Source organism: Muntiacus reevesi, chromosome 3 (genome assembly GCF_963930625.1).
Source record: "Muntiacus reevesi chromosome 3, mMunRee1.1, whole genome shotgun sequence".
NCBI lineage: Eukaryota > Metazoa > Chordata > Mammalia > Artiodactyla > Cervidae > Muntiacus > Muntiacus reevesi.
This window is the reverse complement of record NC_089251.1, coordinates 10,470,863-10,490,998: the sequence shown is the minus strand read 5'-3', so window position 1 is coordinate 10,490,998 and position 20,136 is coordinate 10,470,863. Positions and strand designations below refer to the sequence as shown.

Genomic DNA, 20,136 nt, shown 5'->3' with positions numbered 1-20,136 from the left:
GAAAGTGATTTTGCTAAGTCAAACTGTTGGGTTTGAAGCCAAGGGACCTAAGACCAATTTCCCTTGTGTCAAATTAGAAAATGCATAAAAGCGAATTATACAAGGTATTTTACTATTGCTTAAAATAGTTCTTTGCTTATATGTATTTTTCAGTCAATAAAGTTTTACATATCCCTTCTGTATTTTTGAGAGATAATTTATCTCACCAAGAATTCAGAGAAATTATATGACATGAATGCAAAAAAAAAAAAGGGAGTTGGAAGAAATATATCTGTAGTGAAAATACGTGAAGCAAGCCACAAAAAATTCTGAAAGAAAAGTAACTGATGTAACTTCATGAAGTAAGAAAGACCTTGGGGGAAAATGTAGAATTCAGCATCTACATACCTTGTTTCAAGCAAATTTCTCCAGACAAGTCTGAACAAGATTTGCAAGGGAATGAAGGGGATTTACCAGAGTGGGGCTTTCCCCAGAATGTTGCTATTTAGCTGGAAAGCTTATGACAGCCAACCACAAAGTATTCTCTAGAAAAACGTGAAAACTACATTTTATTCTTTTTCTAACAGAATATAATCTTTTCACTTAGATGATGACTGTGAGTTCCATTACTGGGAGTAGGGAGAATATTTAGATCTTTCAACAATTCTTGAATGCTAGCAACAAAGATTCTCCAGCAGATTCCTGATTTCTTCAACAACTCTATCCTCATCTGAATCTACCTGTACCCCAAATGTGTCTGAGACTCCCATGAAAAGGTAATCATCTAAAAAGAAAAGAGATACTTGTCCAGCTTCTTTTCATTTTCTTCTCCCAACCAACCCAGACACATAGTAAGTGGGGATGAATATCTTTAACATGATTTTTTTTCCATAACAGTGAAGCTACATGACTGCAAAATGGTATTGGATTTATAAAAGAAAAATCAAACAGCATTATACACTTTTCTTTAGTCCCTACATGGCAGTTTCCAACAGGTTTTGAATGTATACAAACTAAGATGATATAGGCTACAGAACAAAGGTATCAGCTAAGCCTCATTTTGGAGCTGTTTCTTTTCTATGAAACTTCATGTGACCCCAATCTCTCATAAAGAAATAACCCACCCTTCTTTGGGCTCTGACCCTACCCTGGTATTGTGACCTCTGTCAAAACCATGACATCTGTAAAAATCCATGATATTTACTGCTTTTAGGTAACATACCTCTATATGCTTAAGGCCTCATATATAGCAGGCACTCAATAAAGCCCATTAAATGAATAAAAGTTATAAACAAATGTCTGCTTTTCTGCCTAATTTCCACACACTAAAAATTTCAGTGCTTTATCTTCCTCTTTCTAAAAACAGTAGGTACATACCTGTCCTCTTTATTGACTTGAGAATAGTAAGACCTCTGTCTGATTGCAGAATAGAAGGAGAAAGCCTCATTCAGATAGCTGGTCTCAGATGTGCGTAGGCTATGAGAGAGAAAGAAAATCTTAAGTATGACAGTGTCTCAGACTCTTCACCACGATAAATACTTGTTTTGTTACTCCTCTCTTCCTCTACTGGAAGGGACGGGAACGACTACGCTAGAATTGGATCACCAAAGCAATAAACATATCACCCTTAAAATGTGTGAAAAGAATAATAATAATAATTTAAAAAAAAAAATACCTCCCCTCTGCTCCCAAGCCTTTTTTTTTTTTTTTCCAAGCCTTTTTTGACAGAAACCCAAAGTATGCATTATTCTCGTTCTTCAAAGGGCCTCTCCAAACAGCATTCTACTCAGTTAAATCTTTCCTGGGATTAAAGGCCTGGGACCAGAGGACTGAGAAATGGACCCTGATCCATATTAATCTTCATAGGATGCTGATAAGTTGGATTTTCTATTCAACATTTCTAGTTTGTTTTTTTAATTGAAGTATAGTTGGTAGCTCAGCTGGTAAAGAATTCGCCTTCAATGCAGGAGACCCCAGTCCAATTCCTGGGTTGGGAAGATCCACTGGAGAAGGTATAGGCTACCCAATTCAGTATTCTTGGGTTTCCCTGGTGGCTCAGAAAGTAAAGAATCCATCTTCAATGGGGGAGACCTGGGTTTGATCCCTGGGTTGGGGAGATCCCCTAGAGGAGGGCATGGCAACCCACTCTAGCATTCTTGCCTGGAGAATCTCCATGAACAGAGGATCCTGGCAGGCTATAGGCGCAAAGAGTCGGACACGACTAAGTGACTAAGCACAGCACACAGTTACACACAATTACACTGCTAGTTTTACAAGGGATTTCTTAAGAAAACATTCTACCAGGAAAAGTAATTTTAATGGTGGGAATCTGGGTGGCATGCCAAAAGACAGGGAGAGGAAGGAATTTTCTGGTCCACTAAACTACAAACGGTCTAAGCCTTTTTATGAAACGTCTGATCCCACTTAATGATAATGCAATGTTTGGATACTAAATGGAACTCTCTTCTTTCATTGACTCAGGGTGGGACTATAGTAGTCAAAAGTATCTTTACTGATTTCACGTACCCTTTCAGACATAGCATACAAGGATCAGTTTTAAAGTATCCTCCTGAAAACCACTCATTCAAACAAACACACCAGTTATGTTATGTCTCCGTAAGGGATCAAGATTCAAGTGAAGCCATTAAGAACCATAAATTCATTTAGTATTTTTCTTATCTAAAACCAAGGGTCATACTCCTTTAAGTTTACAAATGAATCTGACCAAATGAACTGTTTGGAAGGTGAACCTTTGAAGCAAATAATGTCACTTTAATTATGGAAGGTCACTTTAAAATGCTGTCTTAATCAAGATGATCTGAACTATTAGAATTTCAAGTGTAATTCATCCACTTTCCCTCCTACCAGATATGTATCGATGCATATTTCTGCAAGCTGTGTTTAAATCAGGAGAACACTTTATTTTTCCCATTTGCAGTTCACTTACTAATAATGGTAGTATAGCTGCCCAATCTTAGAAGCAATTTCCCCTATTTGCCACCGCTTCAAGCCATACCGATTATCCAAGACTTGTCTGTTTTACATAGGAGATAAGAAAATAGAAATGAGAGACTATAAATTTCAAAAATAACCAAATCTGTTAATTTCACAGGATTAAAGTATCACCCAATTCATCATGAAATTTTGAGTACATAATTGAAATTCATGAATTTTTCATGAGATTTCAACATAAGCACTCAAATTCAAAAACCATTTATAAAGTGTCTATTTATAGTATGCTGAAATACAAAAATAAACTTCTCTGGGCTACGTTCACGGAAATTAGAAGCAACCCCCTCCCCCAAATGGCTTTGGCCAATAAGCAATATCTATTTCAGAATGAAATCATGAATCTGCCTACCTACTTAATCTGAATCATTTCAGATATGATATTGTCTTTAAAAATCAGATACTATTACACTTGGAAAACTTAAATAAATAGTGAAAAAATTAATTTATTTTCTTTTGCTCACAAAGATGAAATGAGATATAAAAAGATAAAAAGCACTGAGGTAGTAAAGGTCAAAACTGTGACTAACATAAAACTTTTAAAATCCTTTACCGATGCTGCTGCTGAAATTTCCACAGTTTGGTGTAAACATCAAAAGTTCTTCCAAAATAGGACTGCCACTGCTTCTGTCCATATTGTGGCAAATCTCTGTAATGACAAGTAAACATCTATTAATTTTAAAACTCATATACTCCTTGGAAATTAAGTCTTGTGATGATACTAACTGGACAGATTTAGAGCATTTTGCATTCAGGCTTATTTATTTTTTAAAGTTACAATTTTTAGAGCAAAAACAGTTGTATTGAGGGGGTCCAGGACATGTTCTTTCCTGTTTCTCTTTCCTGCCTCTGACAGTTCATTCTTCATCTCCTCTGTAGATCTTCTCCCATGGGGTTTCCAGCTCTATCTCCCCTCTCCTTGGGTGATCTTATATACTGTTAACATCCATGTGTGTCTTCAGCTAAGAACTTAGCACTTGGAAAGACACTACTTTAGGGAGTAAATCTAGAAGTGGATATGCAGGTGGTATGGTTGTTCTCAACTGTTCCCACCCCTCCCAAAAGTGAAACTATATATCCTTGTCCTTGGCCTTGGTTATATAACTTGCTTTGGCCAATGAAATATAAGTTACCTACAACATGTCTGAGAAGAAGATAGAAGATGTATTACATGGCTCAGCATTTTTACTTTTCTCTCTGAACTAAGACCAAGGTAAGGCTGTTCCTCAGCCTGGACCACAGAGTCAAACACATTTAATGGGGCCTCAGAACTGCAGACAATTTGTAGCTAACATGACAGTCAGAAATAAATCCCTAGTGAGGTATTAAAATTTTGGAGTTATTACAGCAGCCTTATTTACGAAAAGCTGCTAAAAAAGAAACCAGAACCAGGACTGGGTTATTGCCCTAAGAAATATGTTTGGGACACCAGCACTGGGATGGAACTACGAGAAACTGTCACTGAAGGCTAACATGTAATACACAGGCAAAGTGCATTTGCCTGCAATAACCTGGAAAGTAGATCATGTGACTAACGAACTGGTGGATTTATACAAATAAATCAGGGAACAGTATGCTATTAGACACACTTCACAAAATATCAGGAAGACAAACTCACTAAAGAACTAGCTGTATGCAAAACAGAAAAAGAGACACAGAAGTACAGAACAGACTTTTGAACTCTGTGGGAGAAGGTGAGAGTGGGATGCTTCAAAAGAACAGCATGTATATTATCTGTGGTGAAACAAATCACCAGCCCAGGTGGGATGCATGAGACAAGTGCTCGGGCCTGGGGCACTGGGAAGACCCAGAGGAATCGGGTGGAGAGGAAGGTGGGAGCGGGGATCGGGATGGGGAATACGTGTAACTCTATGGCTGATTCATATCAATGTATGACAAAACCCCCAAAAAATAAATAAATAAATAAATAAAAGAGTAATACCTTACTTAAAAAAAAAAGACAATGCACCTTGCAACATCTGACATATAATAAGTACTCAATAAAAAAAAAAAAAAAGAACTAGCTGCGAGCAGGGCTGAAAAGGAAAAGAGGAAATCCACAAATTCCAGAACTTTCAATACTGAAAAACACAATTTTTAACATGTTAAGTGTAAAAGAGCCAACTGAGAAATGATAGCTATAAATGCCACCTAAACAGTCTCTCCCCGGGGGAAAACCACTTCATGAAAGCTTGTGAAAACATTTATGTACTTGGGGCCCCAAGTACATTCTTTCAAAGGGACAAAATAGATGTGGGGAAAGAATCAAAGGATTTGGCTGTCTTGTAGAAGGCTGATAAACTCAAGGTATTTGTAACAGAGTCTACAAGAGAGAGGGGAGTATCTCAAAATATTGTGGGTTTAGCTATTGGTACATGGAGGCTAACCTAAATCAAACAGATAGAGCCAATGAAATCTTGAGAGCATTTCATATCATAAAGGAATAATAATCATCCACTGATTACAGCATGGTACACTTATCTCACCCATGCAACTGTGGACAGCTGGTAGTGGATCGTCTCCCCTGAATGTCTAGCCTGGCTGGTGGCTAAGGTGCCAGGTCACGTGTTTCTCATCATAAAACAGGCTACATCTGTTTACACGAGGGTGGTTGCAAGGATCCCAAGTGCAGCAAAACAGAGGGTGGCTCTGTTATGCAACTTTCTTTTCAAGTTTCTGCATCATATTTGTACTGTCCCATCAACCAAAGCAAATTCATGGCCCAGCCCAGTGTCAGTGTGAGAGGGGGATGACTCATGGGCATAGACAAGGGGAAGGGATGACTTTTATAAACAATTTGTCACAGAAACTTTATCTTTTTCTTTTTTTTCAACTTTGAAAATAAGTCTTTTAGAAAACAAAAATACTATACAGTGTATAAAACAAGAAATAAAAAAAATTTATTGCTTTTTCCTTCTAGTCCCCAGAAATAACCACCATTAAAAATGCGCTTTCTATATACATTTAAATGTCAGTCTTTCTATTATTTTACATAAGTGGGATCACACTAAATATAATATTCTGTAACATATCTTTTTAATTTAATATATCACATGTTTTTTAATGCATATAGAATTATATCAATATTTACTGTGTATAATATAGTATCTAATGAATCAATTTACTCAACCAATCTCTTCCTGATGGACATTTACACTGCTTCCAGCTTTTCCCTGTCATAAAAATGCTGCAATAAACATTATCCTACTAATAAACTTAAAGAGTTATATGATATGAATAATAGGCAAATTTCTGTAAGTGGAATGAGTAAAAGAAGATTTGCATTTTTGTACAAGATGTTAAGACAATGAGGAAAAAAGCAAAAGGTTTTTCTAACCAAACTTTTCAGAGACTACATTACAAGAATGAGCTAGTAACTTCAGTTTTAAATTTATTTCCATTACCTTTAGGATAAACAGAAACTCATTTCAGATTACAGAATAGGTTAACTATAGATACTACTGATAGTTTCTAAATTCATCCCAAGTTTTTACCTTTTTTATGTCTCCATGGATCTTTAGTGAGAGGTTGCATTAGGAAGAGCTAATAAGTTATTTTAAAATTGAAATTGCTGCAAGAATCTTTAAGACTCATACCAAGTAGTTACTGCTAGGAAGACTGTATTTTATATAAAAGCTTTAGACAACATTAACTTCACAAAAACTGACAACCCTTGCATGCTTCTGTAAAGGTACTATGTAAAGTCTCCAGGCAAATTTTCAACTAAGCATTTGCCCACAAGTTCTTTTGCATTTTCAAAACTGACAGATTTAATAAACCTCAGTAATACATCATATTAAAGGAGAAAACAGAGCTCAGTATTTTATTTCACAACTACATAATTTCAGTGTTTAGTGGAAAGGGTTTTAGGGGAAGGGACTTCTCCATGAAGGCTAAAAGCACAAAAAAGTGGTCTAAAAGATTAGAACAAGGTTCCAAACATAAGTTGTAATGTACAAGTATTTTCTGATTTATAGCTGTGAACAATGTTGCCTAGATTCTATCCTATTTTCATTGAAAGAATTTACAGCATCTACCACTCCAGTATGAAGAATCAGTTATAAAGACAGCAATTTCTTTTTCAAAATAGGGTTTAGGGTTTAAGTTTAAAAAAAAAAAAAACCTCCTAAAGGACAAGTCCCATGGTCACCCTTTTTCTAGTGAAACACCATAGAAGCTAATATTCAAACAACTTTCATATGATGAGTCTAAATAAAATTAACTAATGTACTTTATAAACTCCTCTACTATTCAGAGCTTGATTCTAGTTTTAAACTCTGAATATATCATTTGGTCATTATTACTGTCAGTAGAGATGGGAAATTAATGATCCATGGAATTAAATTAAATGGGGCTGTGTGAATTAGCCCATAAGCTAAATGACCTTATATTTCACATTTTGCAAAGGCACCTATGTTATAAATTGGCTGGTCATATTCTTTTCACAAGTCTTGAGAGGAAATTGAAAGTACGACACTGATCTCACTCTCTTAAAATCCCCAACTCTATCAACAAAAAGTTGGGAGAACATGAGAAGAAATGTAGTAGAAATGATTAAACCTACTTCTGAGACATGATTCAAACATAAAGTTGAGATGTCAAATCATAGGAACTTTCTTACACGTTTCTACAAATCAACCATCTTTACTAAAGTGAATTAGCTAAGATCACTGATACCTGTGCATGTGTGCATGCTAAGTCACTTCAGTTATGTCCGACTCTTTGCAACCCCATGGACTGTAGCCCACCAGACTCCTCTGTCCATGGAATTCATCCACACTGATGCCTACTGACACCTAAAATCCAACAGCCACTTTCTAGTCCTCAGATCAGTCCTCCCTAGAGGGTCACCTTCCTAGAGGTTCCCTGTTGGCGCACCACTTCTTCAGCATCTTGTAATCCTTTTCTCTTTCTGTTCTAATGGTCTCTTTCATCAGCTTCTCTTTCTTTAGTCTGGTCCTAAAATGCATGGCTTCTTCAGCAAAATGTTAGTCACTTCAGTTGTATTCAACTCTTTGAGACTCCATGGATGTAGCCCTCCAGGCTCTTCCGTCCATGGAATTCTCCACGCAAAAGTATTGGAGTGGGTTGCCATTTCCTTCTCCAGGGGATCTTCCCAACCCAGGGATAGAATCTGGATCTCCCGCATTGCAGGCAGATATGTGCAAATATATGTAAATACACATACATACTAAAATGAGAAGCAGGGAGCTTAAATGGGTTGCCTGGGAACTCAGAGCCAGTTAACTATTGAGCTATGACTGAAATTCATAACCCCTTTGAGTCTGTAATCTAATACTCTCTCCTCTCTGCCATAGAGAAAAATAAGCCAGATTTTGACTCTACATTAGTGAAGTCCTTCCCTGGGAGCTCACTCTTGGGATGCCATTGACAGAAGCATTCTGACTTGTTCTGACAACAAGTTGTGTCCTAACAAGCAGGAGGTCAGGGCTCACAGAGGCACCTGGGAGGCACCTGAGGCACAGCAGGAGAATGGCCACTTGCAAACCAAAGAGAAGAGGCCTCAGAATGAACCAACGCTGCCAACACGTTGGTCTTGGACTTCCAGCCTCTCGAGCTGTGAGAGAATACATTTCTGTTGTTTAAGCTACCTAGTATGTGGCATTTTGTTATGATAGTCCTAGAAAACTAATATAATAAATGATAAGGTAGCCTTCAAATCCCAAAATACGAGTGGGTGGGAACAAATCACCAATAGCCAAAAGACCTGAAGTCTATCAGCATCTGTGCAGGAAGACAGACCAGAAACCTTGGAGACAGAGGATGGACCGTGAAAAAGAAACCCCCTCAAAACAGCCAGCATGTATTCATCAGAAAGCACAGTGGATCATTCTGAGGACAGAAGCTAAAGGGGAGAAATTTTGCCTGGGCCAATAGCCACATGTGGCTACTGAATACTTGAAATGTGTCTAATTCAAACTGAAATGTGTGAAAGTATAAACTATTCAGTGTACTTCAAAAACATAAAAAAAGAGAATGTAAAAGAATGTAAAAAAAAAAATGATTACACATTGAAAGAAAATATTTCGGATATACTGGATCAAATAAAATATACTGTTAAAATTAATTTGAACTTTTTTCCTTTGTTTTACATTTTTAAAATCTGGCTACTAGAAAAACTTTAAGTCACATTTGTGGCTCATTAAATTTTTGTCAGTCAATGGTCTTCTAGATCACAGGATCGCGACGTCTACTGCACCCTGGTGGCCGTCTACCTCAACTGCAAGTGCAGCTGTTTCTGGGTAGCCAACCACACAAAATAAACGCAGGTATCACAAGCTTGTACAGATAGTTTAGGGTATTACTTCTGAAACAACGTGCACTTTACTATTATCCGTCTGCAGAAATTTGCCTCTGGGAAAGCACTAGTATTTTGAAGAAGGAAGAGAAGGAGGAAGGAAAGGAGAGGGAAGAGAGAGGAAAGAGCATGAGGGGGAGAAATTCCTCACTTATCCTTTCCTTCCTACACAGTAACCAAGGCATCCTAAAAACAGGCTGTTAAAGAAAGCACTGGCGATGATTTCTTCTTTATTCTGAAATATTAAGGAGCATGTTTAATAAAAATTTCTGCCATAATTTTTATTAAGACCAATACACTTCACTTTGGTGCACTTCTTTGCATATGTATGTATGTTTGTTTGTTTGTTTATTGTTTCCAACATTTATTTTGGCTTTGGGCATTTGCTCCCCTGGGGACAAATAATGAGTGATTGCGGGCCTGTGCTGTTTCAAAAGTCAAGGATACTACTGGTAGACACAGCTGCATATCTCAAATACATGTCTCAAGACGCTGCCTTATATAATCCTACCAAGTATTCCATCCTGCTTCGACAATCTTAGTCACCATGGTAACTAGAACCCTGCAAGCGCTTAGGCGTTTGATCATTTTCTGACAGTCTTCAAAGCTATTTCTAACATCATTCTCACTTCATTACTGCTGTAACTACATGCAAAAGCTATTATAAGCAAAACACCATTCATTTTATCCATTTCTCACTCTCTAGGCTGTGTTTTCTTACACAGTAAGTGGATAGAAGAGATTATTATCTACATATTACAAGAAGGTACTTTCAGTCAGGAAAAATACTCCATTAAGATATTCATGGCTGGGAAAATGAAAAGGCTCTGACAACTTGGATGAATAGCTTAATATGTATATGGCAGAAAGATACACCTTCACGAGTAAAGAGAAAGTTTACTGTATCCCAATAAGACATTATATAGAAACTCTAGTCTTTCATGCACTGAAACGCACTTTTTCACTCTTTTCATAAACAGTTAAAAAGCCCAAGGGAGTGAATACAAGGGGGTTGCTGCTGTGCTGTACATTCTATCATACAAGCCCCAAGAATATGTTGTTTGCAAAAATTACACTTATAATACATGTACTTTTCTGCAACTGTATTATACTTCAATATACAAACTCAAAAAAGAAAAGAAAAAACACAAAGGAAAGTTAACCAAAAGACAAGCACTAACAGTGACAGGATGGTGGGCAATCAGAGGTGCCATGTTAAAAGCTGATGCTATTTTGACTAGACTCCACTTCACTGCTTTTTCCCAAGTTCCAAAGCTGGTCCAGAACCACTACTGATATATTTCTTGTTCTCTATAAGCACTGTGATCCTGTTTTCTACTCAGACCAACACAAATATGGGGGACACGGGCAAAAAAAGAACCCTTCTTTTAGTTATTCCCAAATATTCTCTTCTATTTCAAAAGAAATGCACAAAAACTACATCAACACTTGAAAGCAGAAACATTTGATTTCCATAAATCAAAGAGCTTCTTTGGAGACTAGTGTGGGAAAGAATGCCACACATACCTTCAAAACACCACCACAGGCAGCTAACACAGACCTACAGAGCTGATCAAGAGAGACCTCTCAATCGCTTCCAATCGAAGTCTAACACTGAACAAAACACTTGTATTTATACAAACAAGCACAGGAAATATACACACTCACATGCACCAGACACCGTGAGAAAATCAGTACCCTAGAAAAGAGACCAAAAACTGAGAGCAAAGAGTCCCCACTAAGAGTTAATATGACTTACAGAATGTTGTAATTTTGACAGAGAATTTCTGATAAAACAAGATCATGTAAAACATACCATTTTCACAATTTGCTTTTTTAAATTTAACCATATAGCATGGTCAACTTTTCATTTTTATCTCCACCAACATCTTTTTAATAGTTCTAGGGAATTCCCTGGTGGTCCAGTGGCTAAGATGCCACACTCCCAATGTAGGGAGGCCCAGGTTCGATCTCTGGTCAGGGAACTAGATCCCACATGCAACTAAGGATCCCATGTGCTGCAACTAAGACCAGGCGCAGCCAAATAAATAAGCTAAAAAATAAATAAATAAAAAATAGTCCTACATTATTGTGTGTGTGAAATGAAAGTTCTTTCAAAATGTAGAGTATTAATCTTTCAGTAAACTACAGGCCCGCATTGCCACTAGCCACATCCCTCTCAAACAAAACCCCAGAAGCACAAAGAGAATATATCTATGCTACTCATCCAAGATACAGTTTTTGTAGAAATAATTAAGGCTTGTTTAAAATGAAGGGAACCCTTCACACAAAACACTGCAAATAAATCCCTGGTGAATTTGCTTACCCACTTTTCTCAGTCCAAATGATACCATGAAATGATCAGAGTAAGTCACAATGATAACATCCATTACCTTAATAGCTACAAAATTTTTTTCTTGTGATGAGAAGCTTTAAGATTGACCATTTTAACAACTTTCAAATATACAACACAGTATCTCCAACTAAAAGCCAACTCATTGGAAATGATCTTGATGCTAGGAAAGACTGGAGGGCAAGAGGAGAAGAGGGCAAATAGAGGATGAGATGTTTGGCTAGCATCACCAATTCAATGGACATGAGTTTGAGCGAACTCCTGAAGATAGTGAAGGACAGGGAAGCCTGGTGTGCTGCAGTCCATGGGGTTGCAAAGAGTCAGACAACTAAACAACAAAACCATTAACCACAGTCTCCATGCTGTACATTACATCCCTATGATATATTTATGTATAAATACAGCTGAAAGTTTGTACTTTTCAACCTCCTTCACCCACTGCATACATGCCGCTCTCTCCTGTCTCTGGCAATTACCAGTCTGTCCTCCGTATCCATGAGGTCAGTTGTTTCTTTTGTGTTTTGTTCTGGTTTTTGCTGCTGTTGTTTTTAGATTCTACATGAAGTGAGATCATATGGTATTTGTCTTTCTCTGTGTGACTTACTTAAGTATAATGCCCTCAAGGTCTATCCAGGTTATCATAAATTTCAATATTTCCTTAATTTTTAATGCTTGAAGAATAGTCACACTATATATATATATTCTATGATTTCTTTATCCATTCATCTGTCAATGGATACATTATTTCCATATCTTGGCTACTATAAATAATGTTTCAATGAACGTGGAGGTGTATATAATTTTTCAAGTTAGTGTTTTCATTTTCTTTGCATAAATGCTCAGAAGTAGAGTTGCTGGATGCTGTGGTAGTTTTAACTTTTTAAGGAACCTCTACACTGTTTTCTATGGTGACTGCATCAATTTACATTCCCACCAAGAGTATGCAAGGGCTCCCTTTCTCCACATGTGTTATTTTTTGTGTTTTTGATAAGCCATTCTTACAGGTGTGAGGTGGTATCTCATGTGGTTTTGATTTGCATTTTCCTGATGACTAACAATGTTCAGAGCCTTTTCATGTATCTGTTGGCCATCTGTATGTATTTTTTTTGGAAAAAGAACCAGTCAGATCCTCTGATCATTTTCTAATCAGATTGTTGGTTTTTTTGATACTGAGTTGTATGAAAAGATCAATCCCTGAATCCAATATAGTTTTAAGTGCTCAGGTGTTGCAGGAAGGGGGACCCCTTCCAGGGCCCAAAAGGGGCTCTCGTCTAACACTGGAAATGAACTGTCTGAGGAGACACACATGTTGACAAAGCAAGAGACCCTCACTGGGAAAGGGCGCCTGGTGGAGAGCGGGAGGGTCGGGGAACCCAGGAGGACAGCTCTGCCATGTGGCTTGCAGTCTCGGGTTTTATGGTCACAGAATTAATTTCTGGGTTGTCTTTGGCCAAGCATTCTGACTCAGAGTCCCTCCTGTGGCACACAGATTGCTCAGCCAAGATGGATGCCAGCGAGAAGGATTCTGGGAGGTACGGTAGGACATGAGGTGTCTCCCTTTTGACCTTTCCTGAGCTCTTCCAGTTGGTGGTGGCTTATTAGATCGTGTTCCTTACCGGTATCTTCTGTCATTAACGAACTCATGTAAATGGTTACTATGGTGCCTAGCGAGGGTGGGCAGTTTCAGTCAGTGTGTTCTCCCCCTAACTCAAGAACTGAACTGAAAAAGGTATCCTAAGCATTGTAATAAATTTCTCTGACAGTGAATAAATAGCCCTAAAGATCAGATCTCACACAATTTTTCCATGTATTAAGGCTTCCTCCTGTTTCCACAGAAACAAGTTCACTCTGCAGTTAGTTTTAAAATAAATAAAACCTGTGTTATAGTTGAAACGGCACTTTAAAAAAATCAAAATGAGGGAACTCCCTGGCAGTCTAAGGGTGAAGACTCAGTGCTATCAATGCCACAGGCCGGGGTTCAAGCCCTGATTAGAGAACTAAGATCCCAAAAGCCGTTAAGGTGCAAACAAAACAAAAAATAAAAATGGTAACAGATCTGAGCTGGTAAAATATGTTTACACAACCAAAACATTGAAAAAGAAGGTGAAATAAAACAATTCATTTTTAGGCAACGCATTTTTGGTATGTGGCCAAAGGATAAAGATGCAGCTGAAAGGGATTTATAAACCATAGAGTGCTGTGTGGATGTGTGTTCTGTCGTTACTATTATAGCAGCCACAGGGTGACTGAGTCCAGTAGAGTCTCCAGCGGGAGACCACTTGAACTTTATGATTCATTTATGATTCAGAATCAGATTAGGAAAATAATTCTCTTTAAGAAGAGAAATGCCACTGCTAAATTTAATATGCTTCTCAGACATACTAAAAAAACCAATTTCCGTTCACAAACACATCAAAATTTCTAGTGTCTGTCTTATTTGCATATATAGGTAGAAAAGTTAGTAAACTTTGGATCAAATACACAGTATCTAGTTTTTTTCAAAAGCAGTCTAGCAAAAACCACTGATATGAAATGACAAGATAAACATGCTGGGTGTATTATGGGAAAATTGAAGACATTTTCTAAAAATACTGAGAAAAAGAATAGAGATGAAAATCAAAAGAGAGTAGAGGTTCTAGAGTATTTAAATTGGAAATTCAATCTAAGCATTACAAGTATGAACAGGTAAGGAGAAACAAGGAACAAAGAAAAAAAAATGAAAGAAATACAATCAACTGTAAATATATGTTTTCTCACAAAAAGATGCCTACGATCTCATCATATACAAAAGCTAACACAGAATGGTTCACATATCAAACTATAAGAGCTAAAACCACAAAACTATTAGAAGAAAACATTTCAGTGACCTCAGGTTAGGCAATGATTTCTTAAATATGACACCAAAAGTACAAGTGATGAAAGAGAATGACAAGTTGGACTTTATTAAAATTAAAACATTTGTGCTTCAAAGGACACCATTAAGAAACTGATGAGATAACCAAAGAATGGGAAAACATATACCTACAAATCATTACACATCACAAGGGACTTGTATCCACAACATACAGACAATGACTACAATTTAAAAATAAAAAGATAAATCTATTTGAAAAATGATCAAAGGATTAAACATTTTCTCCAAAGACGACATAAAAATGCCTAATAAGCACATGTCAAGATGCTCACATCATTAGTCATTAGGGACATGCAAAACAAAGCCATAAGGAGATACCACTTCATACACGCTAGAATGGCTATCATCATAAAGACAGACAATAACAAGTGTTGGAGGATGTGGAGAAATTGGAACCCCATACACTGCTGGTGCTACACCTCCTTGAAAAACAATCTAGAAGTTTCTCAAAAGGTTAAACTTAAAGTACCATATGAGCCAGCATTTTCACTCTGAGGTATGTGTATTCAAGAGGACTGGAAACACATGTCCATGCAAAACCTGATCCGCAAATGTTCCTGCAGTATTACTCGTAACAGCAGAAAGTACAAAATAACTTAAAAGTTCAGCAACTCATGCCTGGATAAACAAATCTGTACAAGGGTATATTAATGTCTGATAAAAGGAACACAGTACTGATACATGTTACTACATAAACGAAGGTGTCAGAGTTATTTTAACAATGATAATGTTTTAAGAGTTGAGAATAAGGAGTTTGAGAGGCACATGTCATAAGTTATGGTAGGGATTTTCATGCAAACTTTTAAATGCTTTCTTATTCCTAAAATCTACGAATGCTTTAAGTTTTCTTACTACCTTAAGAAACAAGAACATGGACATATATAGGAAATTTGCTTAACAGATAGGGTAAATCTGAGGCTAGCGTTGAGTAGAATGTCGCCATGGGCTTGAAGGTTTTTTTTTTCCCCCCTATTCTGTATTTTTATAATTTCCTCGCAGATTATTTGAGGGCAGGGACTGTCAGTTTTATTTTCAAATTATCTGTACCTAATATAGAATATGGTACATACTGGAGGCCAAGTAAATGTTGAAAAAACAAAATATACTTGGATAATGAAGTGGAACAAAGAAAAAAACTTTAAGTATGCAATTTAAAAGTTCTACAACATTCTAGGGGAAAAAAAGACTTAAAACCTGGGGCTAGAGGGGTTGTTTTTTGAATTATAATAGTGAAAGAAAATAATTCTTTAAAAAATGCAATTAATCAACAAAGCAAAAGAAAAAGCTGATCTCAAGGACCTCTTCTGTAGCACAAAATAGGAAGCAGCAGAGTGTAGGAGTTAGGAACACTGTCTTTGGAACCCTTCATTTAACAAATGTTTGTGAAACACCTGTAACAGGCAAAAACCCTGGCTTAGGTAGTAGAGAAACAGTGACACACAGGGTACTGGTCCTAGGGACATTTCATTTTAATGTAAAAACAATCGTAAGCAATAAATAAGGTAACTTGAGGTAGTGATGACTTTTATGTAGAAGATTAAATGAATACAGAGATGAGAGGGCAATTGAAAGCAGAGCTTTAAACAGAGTGGTCATGGAGGACTCATTTGACGACCCTGTATTATCTTTTTGACTGTAAATGTTTTTAAAGGTAAATTCTTTAAAATAAACTCCTCCAGTACAATTTCAAATAGCAGAATACAATTATAAAGTATGTGAAAAGAAGATTGCATTTTTATCCAGAAATAAACTGCAAATTAAAAATAACTCACTAAATACAAGACTGTAAATCAACTATACTTCAACAAAAAATAATTAAACAAAAATAACTCACTATCTTTATAATTATTCACTCCCATATAAAGTTTCCAAAAAAAAACCCCACAACTATTTATCCTTAGTATCTTACCTATAGAATGAAGCTTTAAGTCCGAAGTAAATCAGTGTCTTAAGAATCTCATGAATTGAAAATATGGCTATACAGTTTAAATAATATAATGGTACAAAAATGGTACAAAATTATTTACCTGACACCCACAAGAATACACAATCAAAGACACATTTTGACAAAAGTGCATATAGCTTCTGCTGCTAGTCAGGGTATGCACAACTAAAGAACGACACTATCTTGAAAAAACTCCATCATTACTTTAGATACCTTATCCTAAGAAAAAGAAAGGATAAAACAAGTAAGCAAATAACCAAGTACACAGAAAAGATGTAACAGAAAGAGAGGCCCCAGGTTCACTTGTGTATGCATCCCAGGCTCCTTAAATATTACAAAGTGTAAAATCAGATGTAAAACAGGTATCATGTGGAGTAATGTACACAAAACCATCTTAAAAAACAGCTCACTCAATTTGAGTAAAACAAGATAAGATATACTCTTCTCCTATTGTTCTTTCATTTGAGAATGAAACAACAACAACAAAAAATGATTATTTCTAGTACAGATATTTATATAACATTTTATCCATAAATTTCAGCCATGGGGAAAAAAAGATACAGAACTAGATAAAAAGTTTAAGGCATCAAGAGTCCACTGACCTCAACCCATTGAACAGTTGCTTAGATTTATCCAGAAGGTAACAAAAATCTGTCACTGTTTTCCTCTCTCCCTGTGGGATGTCATCTTCAGCACCACCAGAGGACATGATTTCTTTAAGAGCAAATTCAGTTCTGCAAGAAAACATGTGTCCATTTATTGAGCAGGCAAAAATAAAAGAGAAATAGACCTTATATGTATTATCTGATAGCAGTTTTAAGATAGAGACATCTTCTGATTACAATCGAATCATCCAAAAATCATAGGATGGTGCAGAACAGACAATCTCATCTTGTGTATGGGAATCAAAACTGGTACATCCATACTAAAAAGCAGTTTTTATAATATTGTTCCATCCAATAAACACTATTTCAATGCCTAACATGTTTCAGGCACTCCCCTACATGGTTAAGAATAAAAAAATCCTATAACCTATTTATCTATTTGATCCATTCTGTAATCCATCCTGGAAAAAAATCCTATTAATACAAATGGAAAACCCTTTGTTTACAACAGGTTTATTTCAGTATCATAATATTTAAAAGCTATTAAGAAACTAAAAAGAAAAAAAAAGGGAAATGGCTAAGTATGTCACAGAACATGAATGACTACACTCTATACCCTATCACTAACTTACAATTATACTTAAGATGATAAGGCAATAATATATATATAGTTCATTATAAAAGGGATATAAAACCAGACACACACATACTCATACACTTATACATACATATATTTTAAAGCTATTTACTATTGAATCCAAGCTATCTTCTTCTGTAATCAATCATGTAGCCATTTTAAAAACAGCAAGTTGCTAGATCATATATATAGCATGAATCTATTTTAAAGAAAAAAAAATCATTTGTGTTCACACATAGAAATCGCTGGGACAACAAAGGGAAATTCAGTCCCAGTACAGAGTGAAAAAATAGACAGGGAAGACAAGGACCAGACACCAGAGATGGGAGTTAGGGTGTGGTACTATTATTTTGGCAAATATTTTTCCCTCCAACAGGCTCAGACAACTGCGGCTGCAAGGCAGGAAAACTGTCAGCAAGCCCGGATCTGTCTAGGGGCTGCAGGGTAACATGCGGGTGGCAGTCGAGTCAGCTGGTGGAAAAGCAGTTTAGAACCTTGTGGACGTCACTGGGTGGTCCCTACATGTTCACAAGTTTCCTCTTCCCACCACCTCTTTCTACACTCCGTGCACTGGGTGGTCTTAACAAAGGGAAACAGACCCGGAAAAGTGTAGCGTCTGGGAAGGGATTCCACACTATAGTGCCCTGGGTGAGTCATCTCCCCCAAGCGACTCCCCTACCTTGGCTTCACTCTTTTTAAACCCAGAAGATGATGCACAAATGAGGCGCAAACTGGACTTTCTCCACCCCTCCTCACAGAGCTCACGAGCTAAGGTGTCTATTATCCCCAGGACACAGGAGTTCACAAGAGAAAATCAGAAAATAAAAGTTCAAAATAAATTCAATAGGAAAGGTTATTAGATACAAAGCAAGAAGAAAATATCACAATGAAGCAAATAAAAATACTGTGTATGAAAAAATATAACCAAGGAAATACACTTAAGAGATGGATAGATCGAACAGCAGAAAGGATACAGCTGAACAAATAAATAAGCTAAAACAAGACATTTAAATTAATAAGCTAAGACACCACGATGTCTTCTACTCTGCTAGAAGACATCAGGAGAGGTAACATACACAAAATTAAATTAAAGAGATAAGGAATAGAGAAATGAAGGAATCAACATCCACATCACAAAATATATAGAAGATAAAAAAGTATATGAAGGTGACGAAATACTTGCAAAGATAAACTTCTATAAACTTCCCAGAATGAGAGAAAATATACGACCTCAAACTAAAAGGACTTGAAGAAAGAAAGAAAAAAACCCACAGCCAGAAACATTAAAGTGAAACTTAAGAATCTAGAGAGGCCCTCTCTCATTCCCAGACGGTCCAGTCCTACGGCCTGACGTAGGGCAGAGGACAGCAGATGACCACGCAGAGGCTGGTCTGCTGGGCATCAGAGCAGAGACTGTGAGGAGACCACCCACATCCATCCAAGTGCCGGACTGCACGGGATGATGGAGCCTGGGAGCACTGAGGAGCGTTACCACGAGGGGGGACTGGCCGGGGGAATGAGAGCCTGAGCAGGGTGAGAAGGGCATCTCCACATGGAAGAGTTCAAAGGTGGAGAGAGATTTGTCGTACACAGGGGATTCATCAAACAAGAAAATCTAGGGACTTCCCTGGCGGTCCAGAGGTTAACTATCTGAGTTGCAATGCAGAGGACAATGGTTCAAGCCTTGGGAGAACTAAGGTCCCACAGGCTGTGAAGCAACTAAGCCCCATGCTGCAACCAGAGAGCCCAGGGAAGCCATAACAAAAGATCCCACGTGATGCAACAAAGGTCCCTCGTGCTGCTACTGAGCTCCAACACAGTCAGATAAATAAAATTTACAAAGAAAAAAGAAAAGAAAATCTATCAGGGAAAAGGGGAACCCAGAGTTCTCTCTGTAAGACAAAGGAAACACAAACATGGGAAGGGAAAAGGTTACAACAAACACTGGGGATTGAAGCTGGAGGTACCAGTGAACTAACGGATTTTTAAAAGGAGAGACCTATTTCTGGTCTTTCCTTAATCACATCCTGTGTGTGGTTTGCACGTTTTCAGAGAGACAGAAGGCCCTTCTAACGCACGACAGACTGACTATACAGACAGACTAGAGAATAATGAAAATGAACACACTACAACCACCTGCAATAATATAGATGGATCCAGCATAACGTTGAGTGAAAAGCAGCAGACCCAAAAGAACACATATCATATGACTCCAATACACAAGGCACAAAACAGATAAAACTAGAATTAAGGTACTGACACGCTGATCTAGAGTGGTTCCTTTGAGCAAGGAGGGAGGAAATAAGAGGGATGCTAAAGATATTTTATTTCTTGACCTGGAGTGAACACTGTGAAAATTCACGGAGCTATATATT

The 20,136-nt window shown here is 37.2% G+C and overlaps 1 protein-coding gene across 1 annotated transcript in view; it reads right to left on the bottom strand.

The window, feature by feature from the left end:
• Positions 1 to 20,136, bottom strand: part of SCAI (suppressor of cancer cell invasion) — a 103,319-nt gene that overhangs the window by 45,492 nt on the left and 37,691 nt on the right. The window contains exons 3-6 of the mRNA XM_065928460.1: positions 17,122 to 17,253; positions 3,542 to 3,637; positions 2,927 to 3,013; positions 1,357 to 1,455 (exon numbers count right to left, since the gene is read on the bottom strand). Coding sequence (XP_065784532.1) covers positions 1,357 to 1,455; positions 2,927 to 3,013; positions 3,542 to 3,637; positions 17,122 to 17,253 — 414 coding nt within the window. The remainder of the gene's footprint in view (positions 1 to 1,356; positions 1,456 to 2,926; positions 3,014 to 3,541; positions 3,638 to 17,121; positions 17,254 to 20,136) is intronic.